Raw genomic sequence first — 26528 nt, forward strand, 5'->3', positions numbered from 1 at the left:
GACCAATACAAAGGCCTTATCTACAGGACCAGGATAGAATAATCACTATAAAATGCTAGAAACTCTGAAAAGCAGTCTGGTAGAAACCATGTTCAGTCACATATTTGCCATCACATACTCAGATTTTTCCCTTGGTAAAAGGGTCACCTCAACCAAGAGAGGGAAATCTTGGAGAAGGTTGGTTTAAAGGAATCGTTAGTGCAAAGTTCATCTCCAAACAAGGGATGGAGAGAATCACAGAAAATCAAAAGGGCAATTTTCATCACATAAAAAAACCTTATGAATCTAAAATTAAAAGAGAAGCAACTGATTTCTAACAGGTTTACTGAAAAAAGATTTTGTACCTAAGATGGATACAGATTATAATTGGATAGATGAAGAAGAAATACAATAGATGTATAGCCAAAAGATACAAACAGGCAATTAAAAAAAACAAAATGAAATGATTAAAAACCCTATTTTAAAAATTAAATATAATCTAATATAAAATATAATTAGATTCTTAGGTTGGGAAAAGGGATAAGAAAAAAGAATCACAAATATTAGAAGGAATTTATCTTGTTTGACAGTATATTTCTTATTTTTTTTTTCTTTTCAAATGTAGGAGAGCAGAATATGGGAATAAAAAATACAAGTTAATATAAAGGTCAAGGTTAACTTAAAAAAAAAGTTCAAGTAATATATTTCAAATCACTAATAATTAAATGAAGCAATGAAAGTTCTACCTTGCACCCAGGAGAAAAGCAAAGATGTTAAAGAGTGAAATTGTTGAAAGGGCTATGGGAACATAGGTGGTGGATGAAATTGTGAAGATCAAAACATCAGAACATTGTGCACTCCCTTTGACTCAATGATAACACTTGAAGAAATATTCCCTTAAGTCAACAACAGAGAAAAAGGACCAAAGTGAACAAAATTATTTATACCTTAGTGTCTTTTGGTAAAGAACTGCAAACTAGGCTGTTATGGTCTTCAATAGGACAATGGCAAATTTTGTTATATGAAGTGGAATGTAACATAAAAAAGTCAATTTTTAAAACATAGCAAAAAGGCAAAAATCAGTAAAAAGAAAATTTTCAAACATCAAAATAAACCAAACCCTAACCACATAAAGTTACTGTATCTACAGGAAAGATCAGAACACAAACCCAAAAGAGGATAGCAATGGCAAAAGGCCCATATGTAAAACCTCAAAGGGAAGTATAAATTTTTCTAAATTTAAAATGATTATCATGGAAGAGCTAAAAAAGGATTTTTAAAATCATTTAAGAGAGGGAAAAAATTGGGAAGTTAATAAGAACAACGTAAAGGAATTATAAAAAAAATAAACAGCTAGGAAAAAGAAGTAAAAAAAAATTGATTGAAGAAAACAACTCTTTAAAAATAGATTTGGAAAAATGGAAAAATATATGCTAAAGAAATTAATTCCTTACAAAAAGAATTAATGAAATAGTAAAAAGAGTACAATCAAACAAATGGCAAATACAACTGAAATTTTAAATTTGACAACTGAAATTATCCTATTAAGTACTTCCCATTGTTGATCTATCTAAAATAATGGAACAAGAGCTCATCAATTCACTTCTCTCAAGATGGAAGTTAAAGCCTGTGAGCCTCAGGAATTTTCTTCAGAAAATTCTCAAATAAATCACACTAAACTGAATTCCAATTTCATTGGAAATGAAATATAACTATTTCAGGGATGACAGTTTACCACAAGATGGCAGCCAAATCAAGCTCTGCTAAAGCATCTTCAGAGTATTTCAAAACTAGTAATTAAAACTAAGATACCTACAATCATATTTAATCTCTGAATTAATCAAATTGGAACTCTTTGTAGAATGCTACAACTAGCTGAGGGATCTGATTGAAAGACAATGTGGCATGCTGGCAGAAATAATGAACTTGTAATCCAGACACCAAAATTTGTATTCTATCCTGAGGTACAGGGCATATTCAAGGAAGACTAGTACCTCTGATGTGAAGATGGGCCAGCCCTTTATAGAGCTTTTCCCATCTTTTGTGGCCACTAGATATACTTAACTCTCACCTTTGGATCCAAGAAATTATCATGCACAGTGGCCACACCTTGATAAACCATTTCAGCACATGGGCTAATCCAGGTTGAGAGTAACCAAAGAGTCTCAAACCCTATGGGGATTTAGGGAGATATTTACCCTAGACATGTAAAGATTTTTCCTGGCAAAATTGGGGAATGAGAACAATTTGTTCCAATGGCCATGAAAGCAGGTGAAGCAAATGTTGTGGAGCACTTCAACTTGCTTAGACATCAAAGATACCAAGGTCATACTTCATCTTGAGTCATCACCAATGATCTTGACTTTTCCTGCCACTAGTTGATGGTGGCTTTAGAAGAGGGAAAGAGAGGGTCTGATGACATCATGCAACTCAGCTTCACTTAAATCCAATTTATACATGAATAAAAAGACATCACCCATACCATTTTAACATTTCTACTGCAATGTGAGGAAAGGGCTAGAAAAGATGTCCTAAAAATTATCTTCTTACCTAGCTCTGACCTAATTACCCTGGCAGGCAGGGATCCCACTCTGCAGTCGATTCACTAAAAGATGTACAAAAGCTTCTGGAAGCTGACTCCTCTCCCCATTGGTACATGGAATGTACATACACTTATAGATGACACAAAAGCTCTTGTGAGAGAACTCAACAGATATCACATATTATGTTGTGGTTCATAGATTGTTATAACTACTTACTGTTTAATATTAATATATAGTTACAAGGTAACAATGGAATATACATTATATAACTTAGTGACAATGGATGTTATTGTAACTCTAGCATAAAGAGTATATAAACCTATTTTTTTCAAATAGTTTATGTAGTATTTGAAGTTAATTGTTCTTTCAACATTTGGTAGAATTCACATGTAAATCCATTTGGTCCTGAGGATTTTCTTGGGGAGCTGATTAATAGCCTGTTCTATTTCTTTTTCTAAAATGGGACTATTTAAGTAATTTATTTCCTCTTCTGTTAATCTGAGCAATCTATATTTTTGTACATGTTCCTCCATTTCACTCAGGTTATCAAATTTATTGGCATAAAATTGGGCAAAGTAACTCCTAATTATTGCTCTAATTTCCTCTTCATTAGTGGAAAGTTCTCCCTTTTCATTTTTGAGACCAACAATTGATCTCCTCTTTCCTTTTACTAATCAAATTAACTAAAATTTTATCTACTTTGTTGGGTTTTTCATAAAACCAACTTTTAGATTTATTTATTAATTCAATAGTGTTTTTTTACTTTCAATTTTATTAATTTCTCCTTTTATTTTTAGAATTTCAAGTTTGATATTTGATTGGGGTTTTTTAATTTGTTCTTTTTCTTGTTTTTTTAGTTGCAAGTCCAATTCATTGATCTTCTCTTTCTCTATTTTATGGAAGTAAACATCTAGAGATATAAAATTCCCCCAAATAACTGCTTTGGCTGCATCCGACAAATTTTGGTATGTTTTATCATTGTCATTTTCTTGGATGAAATTATTTATGTCTATGATTTGCAGCTTCACCCATTCATTCTTTAGGATGAGATTATTTGGTTTCTAAGTATTTTTTGGTCTATTTTCTCCTGGTGCTATATTGCATGATTTTTATTGCATCAGCATCTGAAAAAAATCCATTTAAAATTTCTGCCTTTCTCCATTTGATTTTGAGGTTTTCATGTCTTAACTCTTAGTCAATTTTGATTTAGGTTCCATGAATGGACTATGCTGTCACATGGCTCCTGAGACTAAACGTTGTGAGCACATCCACAGCTTTAGTAGAAGAGTGTAAAGTTCCCTTCTCTATAATATGATCATTCTTTGGGAACACGTTTCTTGGGAGACTTCTGGAGGCAGCCTTAGTTTCAGTTCTGTGTAATAATCACCTCAAATGCAGCTCAAATTCCCTTTCTTTGCTCACAGTAGAATGAAAATTCCTTTGGTGCAGGAAATATTAGGATTTTCATTTTTGGATTCCCAGGCCTATACAATTTATTTCTAGCCATTAATTCTAATACAATTTCAGTGTTATAACGTCTTCTCTAAAGGAAAAAATCCATCTGTCATTACAGTAAGAAGTTGTTAATAATAAATTTTTAGTTTACTAAATTGTCACAAGTTCAAATGAGTCATTTCATTGTTTCATTGATCTTCAAGGTATGTAATTTTATGGCTTTTATAATACTGCAATGATATTATATAGGCTTGTGTTTGAGGAACAGAATTAGGAAAGGATGCTTGCTTCAAAAGTAGACAAGCATTGACTTGAGGGACTGAACATGAAGGGACTACTGGAACAAAAGATGAGTTTTTCTGTAGCAAAACTTGGTAGAAATCACCCTCCTGTGAACAAATGGAGAGAGATATCAGACAATAAGTGCCAAAACTAATTTTCTCTCTGCTGCTGAAAGAATTAGTGAAAAAATACTTGGTCAAGACATGTCAGAGAACATTATTTGGAGATTAATCTAAGGTTGCAGGGCTTCCTGATTTAAGGATATGGGGGAAAGAAGCTGAAATCATCTAAAGCTTGGTCACTCAGTCAGAACCACTTTCTGACCTTGTCACCTGTCATGGACGCTACTCTCATGCACCAGAGCAGTTACCCAGGTTCCTACAAAGGCTCTGACATGTTATTAAATTCCTTGCTTCTGGAGGTATTACTGGGTCTCCTGCCCACATGATACCAATTGTCAGTGCTCAGAACAGAATTGGGAAAGAGGACTGAGAAAAACACATTTTTCACTCAGACACAGAGACACAGGTGCAGAGTTGCAAGCAGCAATGGTCCCAAGAGTCCATCATGGACTAAGTTTCCTCTCCTGGGTAAAAAGATGCACACACAGGATCTTAACCACATAGACCAGCAAGGACATTTCAATGATCCTTTAACCAGAGTTAATCGCCATAAATACTCTCTGGTCTGGCCAGCAATGTCTCTGTCTTAGCTATGAGCCAGAGCCATGCCACATTCTGTCTCAAAACTATGAGGGTCAGAGCAAAGCTTGAACAGTTGCCCAAGAAAGAAACTGTTTTGCAGGAAAGTTTTCTCTTCCCAAGACACCTGAAGCTGCTACAGCTGCTGCTGCCCTGCTTCCTCCACAGCACATCACAAACTTTGCTAAAAAGCAGGTGCACCTTGGCTAGGAGCTGGAGAGCAGGCTCCCACATGTTCTTCAGGCTTTTCTTTTTCCTGCTTTTGCAGCTGCCATTGTCTGTGGGCAGGGGGCAAGGGACTCCATGCCACCTAGAAAGGTCTTTCAGCCCCACATATTTCAAAGATGGGGATCTTGTTGTTGGAGGATTTTTTCCTTTATTTTTACATAAAGAGCATACATTGAAATATTGGAAACTGTTTTGGTTTCATCCTCAATATAATCAAAAAGACTATAAGTAAGTATTTATTCTGTGTTTTAAGTAACTTTTCAAATATCAAGTATTTTTTCTCTGTATCACTTCCTATTGAGAAAAAAATTCCTTGTAACAAATAAACATAATCAAGAAAAAAATTCCCAGAATGGCCAAATCTCAAATGAATGTGTCATTTTGTATGTCAATCCATCAGATTTCTATAATGATTTCAGTACCATCTTCATTATTAGTCCTTTGCAATCATTGTGGATTATTGCATTGCTGAGAGTTCTTAAGTGTTCTGGAGATGTTTATTTTTACATTATTGCTCTTAAAGTATAAATTGTTCTTGTTTTTCTATCTTCATACTACATCTGTTCTTATAAATTATGTGATGTTACTATGAAATTATATTGCTTCATTTTCAGCAGAACCATGGTATTAAATTAGATCAACACATCACAATTTACTCAGCCATTCCATAAGGAAAAGGCAGCTCTTTTTGTCCAGATTGTTGCCACTCTTCAAAAAAATGCAATTTTTTATTTGTACTCCTTTCTCTCTGTATTTTTTAAATCTTTGAAAACAAGTTATACAAAAGATATCTATAAATCAATGATTTTTTGGGTATAGATACAAATTGCTTTCGAGAATGCTAAAATAATTAATAGCTCCATTAAAAGTACAATAATGTGACAGTTTCCTTACATTCCCTTACACATTTCACTATTTCTCTCTTTTCTAGTGATTATGCCAATCTGATGTGTGAGAGGTTGAGATTCAGAATTGCTTTTCTTTTTATTACCATATTTATTTGCCATTTTGAACATTTTTTCATGAACCTAAAGATACCTTGAATTTCTTATCTCGATAACTTTCTATTTAAATTCTTTGACAATTTATCACACGGATAATGGCATTAGTTTTTAAAAACATAAAACAATTTTATAATTTGGAAATGAAAACTTTTAAAAAATAAGCATAACAAAAACATTTTTCCAGTTAACTCTTTGGCTTTTGATATTACTTTCATTGGATTTGTGTGTGGGGGGGATTTATTTTAAATTTTAAAAAACCAAAAATTTCTGTATTAACTTTTTTTCTATGTGGTTTCTTTGGTCATGGATTCTTTTCAATGCTCAAAAATAATTTTTTCCTAAGGCCCCAAGTATTTTATACCTTAATTATGTGTCTGCTTGGAAGCAATATTAAGATATCAGTACCAATTAATAATAATAATTAATAAAACCACATAAATGAGCTATTTCTATTAAGTTGATGTCCAGTTTTCTCAATATAATTTGCCACATTTCTTCACTTTTTTATTGCTCCACTATTTGAAAATTTATCTAAATTTTTCTAATTTATCTAAATGATTCGGCAGTTCTAGAGGAACTGCTCATGATGTTGGGGAGTGAAGTAGGAGCTTGTAGACAGCTGCTGTGGTGGTTTAAATGTGGTGATAATTCTGAATGGAAGGAGGAGGAAATCGCTGGTATAGCTCCTGATGCCCTCAGGCCCAGATAGAACAAAGCTGGTAAAAGCTTAGGTAATTGAGACTTTGCTAGCAATAGACTGAAATATTCAGAATTTCCTAATGCCATTACAAAGAAAATAAAAAGGTAGGTTGACCTAAAAATGGACTTTAATATGACCGAGGAAATACTTCTTTGGAAAATTTCCAATTCCTCTTTAAGGTTGGTAGAACCATATATATTCCTTGTCCATGATAATCTCCCTCCAACTTCAGGTGGCTGCTCAGAAACTATTATCAAGTCCTGGCTTTTATGTTTGCCATAGAAGAAATCAACAGGAACCCAAATCTCTTACCCAACATTTCTTTAGGATTTCACATCTACAATGCTTATCACAATGATGACAGGACCTTGGAGAGTTCCCTCATGTGGCTGTCAGGCCAGGGACAGACCATTCCAAATTACAGCTGTGAGAGGCAGAGAAAGTCTGTAGTGGTCATTGGAGGATCCACTTCTGAAATGACTTTCTGCATGGGAACTCTACTGGAGCTCTACAATCTCCCACAGGTAGGAAATCACAAGTTTAATTTAGCTTATGCTGGTTGGAGGGCAGAGGCAGGCCTTTGAGGTTCTACCAGTTGAAATACAAATGTCAGATGCCCTTGGGGAATTCTGGTGTCTAATTTTCCTTTCTATTGATTCTCAGAGATGAAAAAGGTAATGCAGAGTTTGAGGACATCAGATTTATTAGCTTCAAAATGTAGAATGTAGCATATTTTGACTTTAAAAAATCAAGAAATTGAAACTTTAAAATATTTATTAATTATCTAATATTTCAAGTTCTTAGATTCAATCATAGTCATACACAATAATTAAAATACAGAACATGCTTACACCTGTTTCAGCTAGGGCAGATTTGATGAAGGAGATGACCCTTGAGTGGAGTTCTGTATGATCAGAAATAACTTAACCAGGCAGAAATGAAGAATGAGTTGATTTTAGATAGAAGGGGACGAGGAGACTGGGTTCACATGGGGTGGAGTGGGAGAATCTTTTGTACAGGTAACTCATTAAAACTGAAAAATAGTCATGTTTGGTTCCTTTACAGATCAGCTATGGTCTCTTTGATCCACTCATAAGTGACCCACTTCAGTTTCCTTCTGTTTATCAGATGGCCCCCAGTGACACCTCTCTTCCCTTTGGCATGGTCAGGTTAATGCTGCATTTCAAATGGACTTGGGTGGGTCTTGTTGTCTCAGATGATTCAAGAGGTGAGAAATTCCTCAGGGACCTTCAAGAAGAAATGGCCAGAAATGATGTCTGTGTGGCCTTTATAGAAAAGATCACTGCTAGAAAGTCATCAAATAAAGATTTATATCAATATTTTGTAGTCAGCATACATGTTTCTGCAGCAAATGTGTTTGTCATTTATGGAGATACAAATTCACTTCTGAGTCTGGTGTTTATGGAAAACCAATAAAGAAAAGGGGATCATCATACTGGATATTACAAAACCTGGAATTTATTTTGATAATTTCCATGGGGCTCTGATATTTTCAGATGACAAGAAGATTCTGGGTTAAAGATTTTCTGAAACTGTTAAACCTGCCAGACACCCAGGGATATTTTCCTTGCTTTTGAACTAGCTTTGGATGCCCTTGACATGGAAGGAAGAGAGGGAGTCTGTTCACCAAATGATCTTTTAGATACCCTTGAGTTTGGTCTTTAGAAAACATTATGTCTGAAGAGTTAACGTTACACTGGTTTGTATGCTGTGGCCTGGGCCTTCATGGATGTTCTAGGAGATCACAAATGGAATTAGATAGATGGAGACAACAATGTTTTCCTCCCAGAAGGTAAGGTTCCTTTATAAAGTGACAAAATTCTATTCTTGACTTGTAATATTTAGAAAAGAGAAGGATTACTAACTCAGATCCATCTTTTTTCAGTGAGGTTTTACAGAAGACCAGGATATTTTACCCTTTCTTGTATTTCAGAATTAATTTGAGGAATGTAGCTCTTTCAAAAATGAAGGGATCAATTAATAGATTGAATGGAGAGAATTTGCATTCAGAGAGATACCTATGGGGACTGAATGGATACAATTGTATTTTCCTTTTTTTTGTTTTTACTTACCTTTTTTTCCTTTTTTTTTTTATCTTATTTATTTTGTTCAGGGATGTGTGGAAATATGTATAGAATTGCATTTAACAATTTTTCATTACTTGTGTGGGGGGAGAAACTGGGCAAAAGAAAAAAATTTACAAGGTTTTGAAGGATGAATGTTGAAAACCTTTTGTTTGTTTTTTAAAATAAAACTATTTTAAAAAGAATTGGTAGTTTATCCCTGGAAATGAGGATTGGGAACCAATTCCGTTTCCTGAGTGTCTTTTGAAAGGAAGTGGGAAAAGAAGGAGATAACACTAAGATGCCATACCTTGACCAGGGAGAAAGTCAGAAAATCTGTTTCCTAGTTTTAGTTTTCCATTTAAGCTTAGACAATGGAGAGAGCCCCAGAAAAACCCTATTGAAAATTATTTCAATGCCATTGAATAAAGAATTTATTTTCCTAGGGAAATAAAAAAAATGAAATAGCTTGAGGTCCTTTTTCCATTTGTTTAACTTTTTTTTTCTTTTTTTTTGTCATAAGAGATGTGACTTGGCGGAACCACACAACTGTCTTAGGTTGATTTAAAAATGGTTTTAAATCCAGTCCAATTCTAACAGACCACCTGATTAATCCTTGTAATATAAAGTTTAGCAAGGAATGTTAAACCTCAAAACAAGGATTTATATATTGACTTTTATAAAATATAAGTTCCTTCAGAAGAGGGATTTCTCTTATTTTGAGTTTAGTCTCCCACACTAACATGATGTCTAAGGTATTTGGAAGGCACTTAATAGGTGCTTCTGGAATGAAAAGTCTCTTGAATCTTAATTATCCAATTAGATTCTTATTTCTTCTATCTCCCACTCATCCTTTTTTGAGCTACTAACTAATCATCAAATAGGCATTAAGAATGGTTCTACCAAAAGATAAGAAATATGGTATACAATAGAAATAGGAATTTAAAGATTAAGAAAATCTCATTTGTCTCAAAAATTTAACACTAGAAGAGGCAACATAAATATTTTTATATAGACATATATAATTATCTGCATTTATTGTAAATATATTAACAAAATAAAGGTTTCACATCTTATATACATACATAGTGTTTTACCTGTATCTATAAAATAAATATAAAAATATATAAAACAAAAATATAAATATCAACAAATACAAGAAGATTAGGGAAAGAAGCCAAATATCAGCAAAATAATCTTCCTTAAGAATTACACATTTTGTCAATATGTTTCAATAATTGCTTATGTTTAACCTATAAAGTATTGTTTGCACTTTGGAGGACAAGGGAGATCAGTGAAAGAGGGAGAAAAAATTGGAACACAAGATTTTGCAAAGATAAATATTTAAAACTCTCTTTCCATCTATTTGGGGAAAAAATACAAACTAAAAAGCATCTTAACATGTCCTTCTCCTAACACAATATTATAATACACTCACAGTTAGGAACCATAAATAAATTCTTATATCCTCTAGCAGAAAATAGCCTCAGCTTGGAATTAAAGTGCTGTAAAGTGTGATCCCAAATTTCCAATCTAATTTCACACTCTACCTATTTAACATTTTATATTTCAGCAAAATTTAAAATTTTATGTTTCTGAATTAGGATCCTATCATGCAACTCCATAATTTTAAATAGGCACTTAATCCTAAAACACATTGCTACCTCACTTCTGCTTCACAGCATGTTTAGCTTCCTATAAGTTCAGATTCTGTCTTCTCACTTAAAACTCCTTGCTCGATTCTCTTTTCATATCACATAATATGGGTAAAAAAAATTATATATGGAAAAAGCATTGCATATAAAGAAAGCTATGTAAATACTTATTCTTTCCCTTCTAATTCAGTAATATTTTATTCTTCATGGAATGATATTGTATTTATTTTTATGATTCAATGCTCTGTTATCCAGAGGATTGTAAGCTCCTTAATGGCAGGAGTTATCATTTTTATTTTACATCTTAAAGAAATCAAAGCTCAGTGCTTTGAAATAATAAATCGTCATAAAGGCTTTTAAGACTGTACTGGAAGCAATATAATTAATTATAGGGGTGAAATGTGTATCACCCTACTTATTTTAAACAATACTAGATGCTCTCTTCCTGTACCTTTGCTCCCAAACCCACTCTCATCAAAGAGAGAAAAGGACTTTCTGGGTTTTTTAACAGGTTGAAAATTTCTTACTTCCAGCTTGAGATTTGGCCCAGTCTTCTAGTTCTGTTGTCCAATTTTTTACCAATCCATTCTAATTCTGTGTCAAATGAAAAATCTTAGGATTATACTCCTGCAAGGAATTGAAGAAAAAAATAGCAGAGAAACTAGAAAACATCCCTGAGAGAATCTAGTGGTGAACTTTCAAATAATTCTCTTCACTTTCAGCTCCATTTCTTTCTGAAGAACCTTCAGTTTAACAATAGTGCTGGGAAGCTGGTGGTCCTGGATAAGAAGAGGAACTCTGTGGCAAACTATGATGTTCTCAACTATGTGACCTTTAGCAACGATACTGAAGTCTTGATAAAAGTGGGAGAGTTTATACCTCAAGCTCCACTTGGCCAAGATTTAAAAATCCAAGAACATGCCATTACGTGGTCCACGTGGAATGAAAAAGTATAGAATGATCAAAATGTTGGTTTTATAAAATCTGTAAACATAAAAATAGCCCACCAAAATAGTTAGTAGCATATTGTAAAACCTAGGGCATATTCCACAAAATCTGCTAGAAGGAAACAGCTTAGAAATAAAGTTTTTTTGGTACGTAATGAATGATGATCATTAGCAGTTATGATCATTAGCAGTGGAACTTTTAAATCTTTTAAAGAAAAAACTACCACTCCAAGACTGTGGTTTTTATCCAGTCACTTATAATTTACTAACCATTTGTGATCCCATGGAATGTAGATCACCAAGCCCTTCTCTCTTCCCCTACCTCTCAAGCTGGACCAATTCTAGAATTTTTTCCATGATGTTATTTATCCATCTCACCCTCTGCAATCCTTTTCTCCTATTGACTTAATCTATCATGATTTTAGGGATTTTTCTGAGTTTCTCAGTAAGCAGCTTCAAATTCATTATTTGAAATTCCAAGTAAATAACTTCAATTAGGTTTGTAAGTATTGACCAATTTGATCTTTTTGCTGCCCTAAAGTCTTTCAAAAATCTTGCTTAGTATCATGATTCAAAACTGATTTTCCATCATGCTGTTTTCTTAAAAGTTCCACTCACAATGTCATACACTGTTCCTGGGGAAAAATACAACCATATGTATACAGACTTTTGCTAAAAAAGTAATATCTCCACTTTTTAGTATTCTGTCTAGATTGTCCCTTCTAAGGAGGAAGTCTCTTTTAATGTCATCATAGAGGTCACCATCTGTAACAATTTTTGAACTAAAGCACATACAATGTTTTATTGTTTTTCTATTTTTGTCCCCATATTTGAAACAAAGGGATGGAACTAGTCATAAACATCTTGGGTTTTTACTTAGTTAGATTGATTTTGTTGAGCTTCAAAGCAGTTTTCTCACTATAATCAAGAGGCTTCTTGATTCTTCTTCTCTTTGTGTCATCAGAAAGGTGATGTCTGAATAACTGAGATGTTTGAAATTTCTCCTGAAAGTTTGATTCCAGCTTTTGTTTCATCCAGTCAGGCATTTTTCATAAAATATTTTTCATATTTGTTCTACATATAAATTAACTAAATAAAGAGAAAGTATATAACCTGATCATAATGTTTTTCCAATCAGAAAGTAATTAGTTGTTGCATGTTTAGTTGTATCTTTAACTTCTTGGTCCACATTCATGTTCCTGGGGCTGCAGTAGGATGATCTGGTACTCCCATCTCTTTGAGGACTTCCCACATATGTTATGAGTTACATGGTCAATGTAAATGAAGCAGATATGCTATGGTTGATTTTCCTGGGACCTTCTTCCATTACTCTTAGTCTATGAATCTTGGCAATTTGATCTCTAATCCTTCTTTCTCTTTTGAAAACTAGTCTTCTCTTCTGGTAATTCTGCACTTGCTGTTGCAACCTTTCTTGAAAGATGTTAAATATAAACTTGCCAACATGTGAATGAATGCAGTTCCTCGGTGACTTGGATTGTCTTGGATTTGTCCATCTTGAGAACTGACATGTAAACTGATGTTTTCATTCTTATGTCCACTATTGTGTTTTTCAAATTGGCCATCCTACAGTGTCCAGCTTTTTAAGAGCCACATCTTTCAGAATTTTAAATAGCTTGGCTAGAATTGTATTTCTTTCCCTTGCCTTATCATTAGCAATGCTTACTAGGGCAAATATGATTTCATTCTCTAGATTACCTGGTTCTTGAGAGTAGTCACAACCTCATGGTTATTGGATAGTTCCATGGTGTCCTACTTGTATTAAATACAGAACATTTTGTTTTTTATCATGTGCATAATTACATGAAACTTTCCCTTACTAGCTCCAATTTTCTTTATGAAATCTTTTATCATTTCCATTCTACTGTCTTCTATTTCTTTGCATTGCTTCTTTATGAAAACCTCACCCAGGTTGTTTTAACCCTAATAGAATCTCTCTTCAACAGTTTAGAAGAAATATAACTCCTAAAGACTTTAGTTATGTGGGTCCCTTTTGTAAGAAAATTGATCTAAACTTTGTCAGAATGACTGTCTCAAAAGCCTTTGGAATATTCCCCATGCAGTTTCCTCAGTCCAGATGCAGTAAAGTCTGTGGTCCTGGATTCCAGCAGAAAGCCCAGGAGGGAAGGCCTGTCTGCTGTTTTAACTGTGACCCCTGCCCAGACATGCACATTTCCAACCAGACAGGTAATTCTGTGAAGACATGTTCACCTTCAGCAAACGTAGAGCTAGGGCAACCAACTGAAGCTGAATGGATGTCCCACTTACTGTAAGGCACAGGAAATATATTAATATTCAAATATAGTATCCAGGGACCATGGGAAGTCTAGAAGAAAAGGCAGAATGATCAAGAATATTGAAGGTCCAAAGTGTTCAATATTAGGGAGATAAGAGGGGGTTGAGATTAGGAGTTGAGACTCCTAGTTGAGACTAGGAATTTTTTGTCAAGTTTCTCTGTACTTCAATTGTTCAGAAAGAGGTTGCTGAAAAGAGCACCTATGTACACAGATTTCTCAAACCTATATAGGAATTAAGAGATTCAAGTGAGTCTTTTCCATCAAGACAGAAGTAACAAAATACAAATGCTCTCATGCTAATTTAAGAGAAGAGAAAGATGAAGTGACCATTCACAATAACATGGTTATTGAAGAGGGCTGGGACTCCGGTGAGGGTACTGAGTTGGAATTCAGTGAAATTTTCAATTCATCTCAGCTGTTTCCCCTGGAAGTTTACCCATTTGACGTACAATGATTGCCAAGAAGGCATCAATCTACCTATCTCAAACACTTCTGTCACTCAAAAAACTACCTGCCTTCCTACTACACAATGATCTGTTTTGAAGCCCAGACCTAAACATACTCAACACAGAACTATGATTTTGGGGAAGATGCAAGTAAAACTTTAAGATACATTAACCTCACAAAGCTGCACACATAGGCAGAAATTTGGGGAATTACTTCTGACAAAGGGAAAAGGATAATAAGGGATAAAATTAAAATAGCCAGACCTAGAGGAATGCCTACAAGAACAAGATCGCTGTGAAAGTAAATCTTGTAATAGGACTTGATCTGAAGAATCTTCTCAATTCCCAGCTTGCTTTGGGGTTTGTCATGTAGCACCAAACAGAGCAAGTTTGATCCCTCTTGCAGGTACCGTAGGTTTCTATACATCACAGCAGCTGTCATGTTCCTTCAGAAATTTCTCTTGTCCAGATTAAAGATGTTCAATTTCTTTGATTCTATCCTTACAGAATTCATAATTGATGCCTAAACAAATAAGTGTCATCTAAAGAAAACCCAAAAGATTTTATGTCAACAAATAGATGTATAGAAATAGATCATAAATGTGCTAAGCATCAACAGGAAAGACACACAACCAATATCTTTAACAGGTGTAGCAGGGCATCTCTGCATACGTTGCAGAAGAAGTCCCGAACAACTGATGCAGTTAGAACAATAGAATCATTTTAGTGTAAGAAGGAACCACAAAAACAGAGAGTTACCAGCTCTCTAACAGAGAACCTTTAAAAGGATTATTTTCCAAGAGCAAGAAATGAAATCAGCAGTAAACTGATTACCTTATTTTGTGACATGGAGCTGACACATTTATAATTCTTGTTGTTTTTGATACCAAGAATAATAAGTCATGTTTAAAAGGTACTCTGTGAATTTTATACATACATATGTACATATATATATATATATATATATATATATATATGTACATATGTATGTATAAGCTAGCATGTATCTAGTAACAATCTAGTAAATGAAGTAGAGAATGAAGCCCTGGGCCTGCAGTAGGGAAGGCATCTTCTTGAGTTCAAATTTGGCTTCCACACCTGCTAGCTTTGTGACTAAGGGCAAGTCACATAACCTTGTTTACCTCAGCTTACTCATCAGGAAAAAAATAGGCTGAACAAAGGAATGCCAAGTACTGCCAGTATCTTTGCCAAGAAAACCTCAAATGTGGTCACAAAGAGTCAGTCACAACTCACAATCACTCACATTTATTTACTATTTTAAGATTTGCCAAACTCTTTCCATTTATGTGAAGTAGGCACAATTATGATCCCCATTTTACTAACTATGATAAAGAAGTACAAATTAGGTAATTGATTAACCCATAATCTCAAGGCAATCTGAGGCAGAATTCAAACTCAGGTCTTCAAAGTCTTCTGTTCTATCCTCAGATACCAGATTGTGATCCCCATGGAACCAGATGGAGCCATTTGTATTATTTCCACAGATATAATTGGCCCACAGAAAGAGAAGTTTTACTGTGGCTGAAATATTGAGACTTCTTTGTTCTCTTCAGATGCCGATCAGTGTGTGAAATGCCCTGAAGATCAATATCCCAATCAGGAAAGGAATCAGTGCCTCCCAAAAATGATGACCTTCCTGGACTATGAAGATCCCATTGGGATGGCTTTGACTTCTATAGCTGCTTGCTTGTCTCTCCTCACAGCTCTGGTTCTCTGGGTCTTTGTGAGGTACAAAAACACCCCCATTGTCAGAGCCAATAACCGGGATCTCAGCTACATCCTCCTCATCTCTCTTTTCTTCTGCTTCCTCTGTTCTTTGCTCTTCATTGGTCACCCAACAGCAGCCCATTGCCTTTTCCGACAAACAACCTTTGGAGTCATGTTCACGGTGGCCGTCTCCACTATTTTGGCCAAAACCGTCATTGTGGTTCTGGCCTTCAGAGCCACCAGACCAGGTAGCAGGAGCAGGAAATGGATGGGAAACAGAGCCCCCATTTCTGTTGTTCTCTTTTGCACCTTGATTCAAGTCATACTCTGTGCAATATGGCTGCTGCTCTCTCCCCCATTCCCAGAGGCAGACACACACTCTGACCATGAGCACATTGTCCTGGGGTGTAATGAGGGCTCCCTCATTGCTTTCTATTTTGTCCTGAGCTACATGGGAGTCTTGGCCCTGGCGAGCTTTGCCGTAGCCTTTTTTGTCAGAAATCTCCCTGACACTTTCAATGAAGCCAAGTTCATCACCTTCAGCATGCTGGTGTTCTGCAGCGTCTGGATCACCTTCCTCCCCACCTACCAGAGCACCAAGGGGAAGATGATGGTAGTTGTGGAGATCTTCTCCATCTTAAGCTCCAGTACTGGCTTGCTAGCCTGCATCTTTATTCCCAAATGCTATGTGATCCTCCTGCAGCCCCACAGGAATATCAAGAAATCTTTAAAGAATAATATTAAGGCTTGAGTGCAGAATTATTGTGAGTTGTTCTCCAGGACTAATAACATGAGATTTTAAACAATCAACTCATAAGAATCTTGCTTCTGATTGTTCTAGTGAAACCCATACAACTTCTGCATTTACTAAACAAGAGCTTCTTGCCTATCCCCCACAGTTTCAAAAACACTTTCATTAGGTCTTCAACTTCATGGATCTGATGATGGCATCTTTCAGAATTTTCTCTCCTTTTGCACATTGAATTCATATTTGAATTACAGAAATTCTTCCATGACTTCTTCATGAACACCTGCTTCCTTAACCTTTCTTCATCCAGAAAATATAATCTGTGCCAATTTTTTTTTAAAAAAAAGATTGAATTTGGGGTATAAGTACAAATTTTTTTTACTATCAGATGATGGGAATATACCATTTGTCCCCCCAGTTATTGGCCACACCCAACCACTAATGATAACTTTTTTAATTACTCATTTACCTCTCTTTACATGGGAGGGCTCTGGTACAAGGTATTTAAAATTTTAACTTACAATAAGATTGCTCTTACTAATCAGCTTCTAGACTAAAGATTTCTACTTATTGTATTAGAGAATATTCTGAATGGAAAGAGGAACGCTGAATCATTCTACTTTTCATGATTCTTACATGTCATTCCCTCAGAATGACTTTCATTTGATTTACGTACCTTGGCATCCGGTTTAATAATTCAGGTGATGGTTTTTGGAACTCTTGCTTAGCTGTGGTGGTTTTCTGAAATTGCTAATCAAATAATGCTGGGGAGGATTCTGGAAACATGGTGGAGTAGGTTAGTATATTTTAAGATCTGCCGATTTCCCCAAAAATGCAACAAATTTTCACTTCAGGGAGAACATAGACTTATGAAAAACCAGAAAGTAAAACCAGAACAGGGGAATCCATTGAAGCAACCAGAAATGATCTGTACAAAGACCTGGGGCCAGGATTAACCTATGGGATGTGCAAACACCTCCAGGTTATCTCTGCAGAAATGTCAAGTGTAAATCCTCATGATTAGCTACATGTGGCTTGAGACTCAGCAGGATCCATAGAAACTTTTACCTCCTGAACTCCTTGAGTAGTCTGGATTTGAGTCCAAGTAAACTGAGCAAACCTTGTCTGATTAGGAATGCCAGGCCCAGATGTACTGCAGAGCAACCCCTGGGCATGAAGGAATCAGCACAACTGGAGAGCAGAGGCAGAGGGGCCAAGGATACTGTTGGCTGCAGGCACTTACAGAAGGAAAGAGCTCTTGGTTTGGGGTTCCAGGTCAAAGGGGAGAGCTGAAGGGCTGGTTCAATATTAGGAAAACTATCAGTATAATTGGCCATATTAATAACCAATGTAACAAAAACCATATGATCATCTTAATAGATGCAGAAAAAGCATTTGATAAAATCCAACATCCATTCCTCTTAAAAACACTTGAGAGTATAGGAATAAATGGACTTTTCCTTAAAATAATCAGTACCATTTATTTAAAACCAGCAGTAAGCATCATATGTAATAGGCCCAAACTGCAACCATGCCCAACAAGATCAGGAGTGCAACAAGGTTGCCCACTGTCGCCTACTATTTAATATTGTATTAGAAATGCTAGCTTTGGCAATAAGAGTTGAGAAAGAAATTAAAGGAATAAGAATAAGCAATGAGGAAACCAAATTATCACTCTTTGCTGATGATATGATGGTATACTTAGAGAACCCCAGAGATTATACTCAAAAGTTATTAGAAATAATCTATAACTTTAGAAAAGTTGCAGGTTATAAAATAAACCCACATAAGTCATTAGCGTTCTTATATAGCACTAACAAAATCCAAAGTCAGAGTTACAAAGAGAAATTCCATTTAAAGTAACTACTGATGCTATAAAATATTTAGAAATCTATCTGCCAAGGGAAAATCAGAAACTTTATGAGCAAAACTACAAAACACTTTCCACACAAATTAAATCTGATCTTACCAACTGGAAAAACATTAAATGCTCTTGGATTGGGCAAGCAAATATAATAAAGATGACAATACTACCTAAACTAATCTATTTATTTAGTGCTATACCAATCAGACTCCTAAAAAACTATTTTGATGACCTAGACAAACCTAGGGGTTTGTTTTTCATTTAGAAAAACAAAAGGTCTAGAATTTCAAGGGAATTAATGAAAAAAAAATCAAATGAAGGTGGCCTAACTGTCCTAGTTCTAAAATTATATTATAAAGCAGCGGTTACTAAAAGCATTTGGTATTGGCTAAGAAATAGACTAGTTGATCAATGGAATAGGTTAGGTGCAAAGGACAAACAGCCAATAACTTTAATTATCTAGTGTTTGGCAAACTCAAAGACCCCAGTTTTGGGGATAAGAATGCATTATTTGACAAAAGTTGCTGGGAAAATTAGAAATTAGTATGGCAGAAACTAGGCATTGACCCACACTTAACACCATACACCAGGAAAAGGTCAAAATGGGTTCATGATCTAGGCATAAGGAATGAGATTATAAATAAATTGGAAGAGCATAGGATAGTTTACCTCTCAGACCTGTGCAAGAGGAAGGAATTTATGACCAAAGAAGAACTAGAGATCACTATTGACTACAAAATAGAAAACTGATTATATCAAATTGAAAAGTTTTTGTACAAACAAAACTAATGCATGCAAAATTAGAAGGGAAACAATAAATTGGGAAAACATTTTTACAGTGAAAGGTTCATAAAGGCCTTATTTCCAAAATATATAGAAAAGTGACTCTAATTTATAAGAAATCAAGCCATTCTCTAAATGATAAATGGTCAAAGGATATGAACAGTCAACTCTCAGATGAAGAAATCAAAATTATTTCTAGCCACATGAAAATATGTTCCAAATCATTATTAATCAGAGAAATGCAAGTTAAGAAAACTCTGAGATACCAATACACACCTGTCAGATTGGCTACAATGTCAGGGAAAGATATTGTGGAATGTTGGAGGGGATGTGAGAAAACAGGGACACTGATACAGTGTTGGTGGAATTGTGAACACATCCAGGCATTTTGGAGAGCAATTTGGAACTATGCCCAAAAAGTTATCAAACAGTACATACCCTTTGATCAAGTAGTGTTTCTACTGGGTGTATACCACAAAGAGATACTAAAGAAGGGAAAGGGACTTGTATGTGCCAAAATGTTTGTGGCAGCCCTGTTTTTAGTGGCTAGAAGCTGGAAAATGAATGGATGCCCATCAATTGGAGAATGTTGAGTAAATTATGGTATATGAATGTTATGGAATATTATTGTTCTGTAAGAAATGACCAGCAGGATGAATACAGAGAGGACTGGTGAGACTTACATGAACTGATGCTAAGTGAAATGAGCAGAATCAGGAGATCATTATATATCTCAACAACGATACTGTATGAGGATGTATTCTGATGGAAGTGGATTTCTTCGACAAGGAGAAGATCTAACTCAGTTTCTATTGATCAAGGATGGACAGAAGCAGCTACACCCAAAGAAAGAACACTAGGAAATGAATGTAAACTTCTTGATTTTTGTTTTTCCTCCCTGGTTATTTATACCTTCTAAATCCAATTCTCTCCAAGCAACAAGAGAACTGTTTGGTTCTGCACATATATTGTATCTAAGATATACTGTAACCTCTTTAACATGTATAGGACTGCTTGCCATCTGGGGGAGGGGGTGGAGGGAGGGAGGGGAAAAATCGGAACAGAAGTGAGTGGAAGGGTTAATATTGTAAAAAATTTCCCTGACATGGGTTCTGGCAATAAAAAGTTATTTAAAAAAAAGTCGGGGGGAGATCTGAAATTTGAACCACTGTCCCATGATTAGAGATGCTTACACTACAGAGGTGCTTAAAATACCTCTTATTTTTAAAAAATGAAACAGCAAAGATGAAAGAACCCCACCCCAGAAACTTACTATGGGAACAAGGAAGACCATTGAAAAAGGTTCTAACCCAAAGCTAAGTAACATGAAATAGCTTTCTGAATAGAAAGAATTTATAGAAGTGAAAAAAAAGAATCTAAAAATCAAATGAAAGACAGTGAAAAAAACCTTTTAAAAATCATCCAAAGAGGCAGCTAGGTAGTGCAGTGCATAGAGCACAAGCCCTAAAGTCAGGAGGACCTGAGTTCAATTCTGATCTCAGATACTTAACACTTCTTAGCTATGTAATCCTGGGCAAGTGACTTAATTCCAATTGCCTCAGCAATAAAAAAAAAAGAAAAGAAAAAGAAAGAAAGAAAAAACTATCCAAGAAAAATAAGATTATGAGGGAAACGTTAACCAACTAAAATAGAAGAAACAGAGACTTAAAGATGAAAATAACTTTTTGACAATTAGAATTGGGCAAGGGGAAGCCAGTGAAGCTTATGAGAGACCAAGAAATGAAAGAAAAATTATAAAAAATGAAACAATAGAACAGGATATGTAACACCTTATAGAAAAAAATAACAGATAAGAAGAACAGATCAAGAACAGAAAATATTAGAATAATTGAATTCCTTGAAAGTTGTGACCAAGAAAAGAATCTTGACACAATAATGCAAGAAAGAATTCAAGAAAATTTTCCTGGAGTGATAGAATAGAAGGGGAAAGTAGAAACAGGAAAAATCCACCAGTCACCATTTCAACAAGATCCTTTGTGGAAAATATATAGGAATATTGTTGATAAAATTTTAAACCACCAGATGATAGAAATTTTGCAAGAAACAAGAAAAAGCCAATTCAAATACATTGGAGCTGCAATTACACTTGTACAGACTTAGCAGCAGCCACAATAAAAGACTATGGTTCTGGAATCATATCTAGCAACCCTCAAAAGAACTGAACTTGTGGCCAAAAAATATCACTGCAACAAAATTCTGTGTAACATTGAATGAGGACAAATGGACCTTCAATGAACTTGTAGATTTTCAGGATTTTCTATACACCAAAATCAAAAGAAATTTCCTATCAATTACCCATGTGTGGGGAGAAGTTAAGTAATAGCAAGGCAAATTAAGAAGAATTAAAGGAAAGAGTTAGCAGAGGATAGGAAACATATGTGTGTGTATTAGTGGGCATGGAGGGGGCGGAGTATATGTGTGTGTATGTGTATGTATGTTGCTAAATATGGAAACAAATATTTTCTTTCTTAACTATAGGCTCATTGAGGTGGGGAAAAGAAAAAAGGGGAGGGAGAAGAATAAAATTAAAAAGGTATGCAGCAGAGAAAAAAAGAACAATTTACAAGAAAGGAAAGAAAAGTTGGACATTCATGAAATATACTTTCTTCTACTATTATATATAAATATATATGTATGTCTATTATATATATATGCACTTTCTTAAACTGGTGATTTGTTATATTTTGAATCCTCCCTGATTTTCTACTAGGCACATGAAAATGTTCTCTTTTGTTAAAATAATAAAATAAAATCTGATATCCATAATGAAAACAAACAAACAAACAATGCTACCCCATCAACCAATAGACTTGTGATGGAAAGAGCCAGCTACATCCAAAGAGATGACTGTGGGGACTGAATGTGAATCACAACATTATATTCACCTCTTCTTTGTTTGTTTGATTTTTTCTTTCTCATTTTCCCTTTTTGATCTCAGTTTTCTACTGCAGCATGATAACTGTGGAAAAATCCAGAGAAGAATTGTACATATTAGATGACATGCTATCTAGGAGAAGAAGTGGCAGGAAGAAAGGGAGAAAATTTAAGAACACAAAGTTTTGCAAGAGTGAATATTGAAAATTATCTTCATGAATTTTGAAATAAATAGGTATTGTTTTTAAAAAATGTTCACTGTTGATCCATGCCAAAGAATGGAGCAATCACACAACAATTCTGTTCTCTCAAGATGGAAGTTATTAAAGTCCCCATTTGCCTCAGGAATTTTCCTTACAAAGTTCTCAATTACATCACACCCATTCAAGTTCCACTTTCATTGGGAATGAAATACAATTCAATGATATTTCAGGAATGAAATACAATTCTTCCTAGAATGGTAGTTAAAGTGACTTGCTACAAAGTGTTTCTTCTCAGTGTTGTAAAGATGATCTAAGGTTACTGCAATCATATTTAGTCTTTGATTTGATGTAAGCTAAACTTTGTTTGGAATACTTTAATAAGCTTAAGGACCTGATTGACAATCATTATGGCATGATGGAAGAAATACTGAACTTGTTATCATGACATCCAGATTCAGATTCTGCCATGGAATAATTGCTGTGGGAAGATGAGCAAGTTTTTTCTTCTTCTCAGTCTTACTTTCTTTTCTGTAAAATGAGAGTAGTGTTACCCTAGTTAAGTTACAGGATTATTATGGCACAGGCACAATTTACAAAAGAAGTTCCATACAAATGTAAATAACTTCATGATATCCTTTTGCATCATTTTCCTCTTTTTATGCTCTTCCCTCCCCTTCTTCCTGCATATCTATTCTTCTCCACATTTTTAGTGTAATCATCATTATCCAATTCTTTTCCTGTAAATTATGTTCTCCAATTTCTTCTCTTTTTCTCTCTACTTAAATTCTTTTCCTAGTTTTCTTGATCTTAGTTTTCCTCATTTTTCTTCATTTTGCAAAGGTTATTCTCTCACCCTATCAGATTTATCATGACATTACTTACCCTACCCGGCATTGTAAAAGCTACTTCTGGCTGCAGGAAGCACAAAACTCCCTCATCAAAACTATGCTTCAGAATGACTCTCAAGGTTAAATATTATGAGCACATCCATGATTTAGTAGAAGTAAGATTATAAAACACATCCATGTGACTTTACTGCCAAATTAGTGCCAAGTTAAAGCATCTTCCCTGCTCCAAACAGAGAAGCATCTATTTCTTCTTATAGTTTATTGACAGTAGAATGAAAACTCCTTTGGGGCAAGGTCTATTGGGATTTTAGTCTTTAAATCCCCAGGTCCTGGTATAGAGAGTTTAGGATTAACCACCACAACCATAATTTCTTTGTTGTAAAGTTGTCTCCATTAAGAAAACTCCATCTGCCACTGCAGGAGTCGGTTGCTAATAAATTTTTAGTTTATTGAATTGTCACAAGTTTAAATGAGTCATTTCATTCTATCAGTGATCTTCAAAGCATATAATTTATGGCACTTGTGTATCTGAAATGATATTTTAAGGGGCTTTTGATTTAGGAACAAAATTGAGATATAATATACCTGGTGACAGTCATTGACCTTAGGGCAGACTATTAAGGGACTACTGGAACAAGAGATGAGTTGTTCTGGAGCAGAACTTGTTAGAAATCACTATCCAGTCACCAAATCCAGGGCATTGTGAGGCAATAAGTCAGCAAAAAAAAATTTCTATATGCTGCTAGAAGAACTAAAAAATACTTAGAACAGGACTCATGTCATTGTTTAAACAATAATCCCAGGCTGCAGGGCTTCCTAATTTAAAAATATGGGGGACAGGAGGCTGAGATCATCTAAATTTTGGCCACCCACCCATTACCACTTTCTGACTTTTTCACTTCTCATAGAGTTTGCCCTGATGCACCAGATCAGAGCTGCGCATGTTCTCACACAGGTTCTCACATGGTATGAAATTCCCTGCCTCTGGAGAGATCACTGAGGCTCCTATCGTCTTGATACCAATTGGCTGTACTGAAAGCAGAGAAGTTGGGAAGGAAGACTGAGATAAGCAAGGTTTTTTCCTTGGACACAGGGGAACAGATGCATAGCTGCAAGCAGCAGTGCTCCAAATGTCCATCATGGACTAAGATCATTCTCCTGGGTGAAAGGGTTCAAAACAGGATCTTATCCCCTTAGGTTAAGAAAGACTTTCATTGAGCTTTCAGTCAGGGTAGCTCCTCATAAATATATTCTGGCACAGCCAGCACTGCTTCTGTCTTGGATATGGGCCAAAGTCATATCATGTTCTGTTTCCACAAGTTTGAGGGTCAGAGCAAAACTTGAACAGTTACTCAAGAAAGATACTATCCACCTGCAGGAGAGTTTTCCCCCTTCCCTAAAGATACTACAGCAGCACAAACTTGGCTAGAAGGGTGGTGATCCTTGACTGCAGAGCAGTCTCTCTGATGTTCTCTCTGCTTTTCTTCTTCTTGTTCCTACAGCTGGAATTCTCTTTGGGCAGGGAGCAAATGACTCAATTGTGCCTAGAAAGGAATTTCAGCCCCACACAGTACAGAGATGGGGATCTTGCTGGAGGATGTTTTCCTTTACTTATAAAACACATTTGTGTATTGGAAAATGTTTTAGTTTCACCCGCAATACAATACTAAAGACTATCAATAAATATTTGTTCTATTTTATTTTTTTAAAACTTTTCTCATTTATCCAGTGTTTTTTTTCTGTATCACCTTCAATATGCCATTGGAGAAAAAAGAAAATTCCCTGTAACAATTAAGCATGACATATCAAAGTACATTCTCACAGTAACCAAATCAAAGATGAGTGTTCTTATTTTGCTCATCGGTCCATCAGCTTTCTATAATGACATGGGTACTTTTTTCAGTCTTTCCCAATCATCGTGGCTTGGTGCATTGCTCAGAGATCTGAAGTGTTCTGGAGAAGTTTGTTTTTTACAATATTAATGTTAAAGTATAAATTGTTCTCCTTATTTTTATTGTCATAGTGCATCAGTCCTAACAAGCCTTGTGATCTTTCTACAAAATTATGTTGCTCCCTTTTTAGCAGCATAGTAGTATTCCATTAGATCTATATCACATAATTTGTTCAATTATTCCCTAATGAAAGGGCAACTCCTTCATGCCCAGATCTTTGCCATTATATAAAGAAATGCTACCTTTTCTCTTACAAATAGGTCCTTATACCTTTTTTGACTCTTTCAGGAAATTGTTACTCAAAATATGTCCACAATTCAGTAAAGTTTAAGCCACAGATAGAAATTATTTTCCAGAATGCTAAAAATAATTGATTAACTTATCAACAATAAAGAATATAACTGTTGCATTACATTCACCATACACATTTCTCTTTTGTGGCTAATTGTGCCAATCTGGTGAGTATGACATAAAGATTTAGAGTTGTTAGGGTTTTTTTCCTTGCATTGCTCCCATTTGGATCATTCATTTATATGTCTATATTTGTGACTCTTTAGTTGGTAAAGAGACTTTTAAAGCTTTTTAATTTTCAAAAAATGCGTGTGGATGATTTTTCAACATTAACCCTTTCAAAACCTTATGTTTTAGTTTTTCTCCTCTTCCCCCATCACCTGTCCTAGATAGCCAGTAATTCAAAATATGTTGAACATGATAAAAATATGTTAAACCAAATATATGCATATATATTTATACAATTATCTTGCTGCACACACACAAAAATTCAAATCAAAAAGGAAAAAAAATGAGAAAGAAAATAAAATGCAATCAAACAGCAATAAAAAGGAGTGAAAATGCTATGCTGTGATCTACACACATTTGCCACACTCTTCTTACTGGGTACAGATGGCTCTCTTCATCACAAGATCATTGGAACTGGTCTGAGTCATCTCATTATTGAAGAGCCACATCTTTCAAAACTGATCATCATATAATCTTGTTGTTGCCGTGTACAATCATTTCCTTTAAGATCTCTTTGCTGTATAAGCCCATTAGAAACACTGTTGCATCACAGCATACGCACATTTTGATGCCTCTGTGGGGATGCTTTCAAATTGCTCTTCAGAATGACTGGATCACGTCACAACTCTACCAGCAATGGATGAGTGTC

At 35.0% G+C, this 26528-nt stretch overlaps 1 protein-coding gene across 1 annotated transcript; it reads left to right on the forward strand.

Annotated features, from left to right (window-relative positions):
- Positions 1 to 7161: 7161 nt before the first annotated feature.
- On the forward strand, positions 7162 to 16818 carry LOC116422907 (vomeronasal type-2 receptor 26-like). Its single transcript, XM_031963316.1, is given in 7 exon segments — positions 7162 to 7416; positions 7958 to 8325; positions 8327 to 8466; positions 8469 to 8710; positions 11354 to 11581; positions 13660 to 13783; positions 15914 to 16818. Coding segments are annotated over 7 exon segments (2262 nt in total).
- The last annotated feature ends 9710 nt before the right edge of the window (positions 16819 to 26528 follow it).

This window comes from Sarcophilus harrisii, chromosome 3 (genome assembly GCF_902635505.1).
Source record: "Sarcophilus harrisii chromosome 3, mSarHar1.11, whole genome shotgun sequence".
Lineage (NCBI taxonomy): Eukaryota > Metazoa > Chordata > Mammalia > Dasyuromorphia > Dasyuridae > Sarcophilus > Sarcophilus harrisii.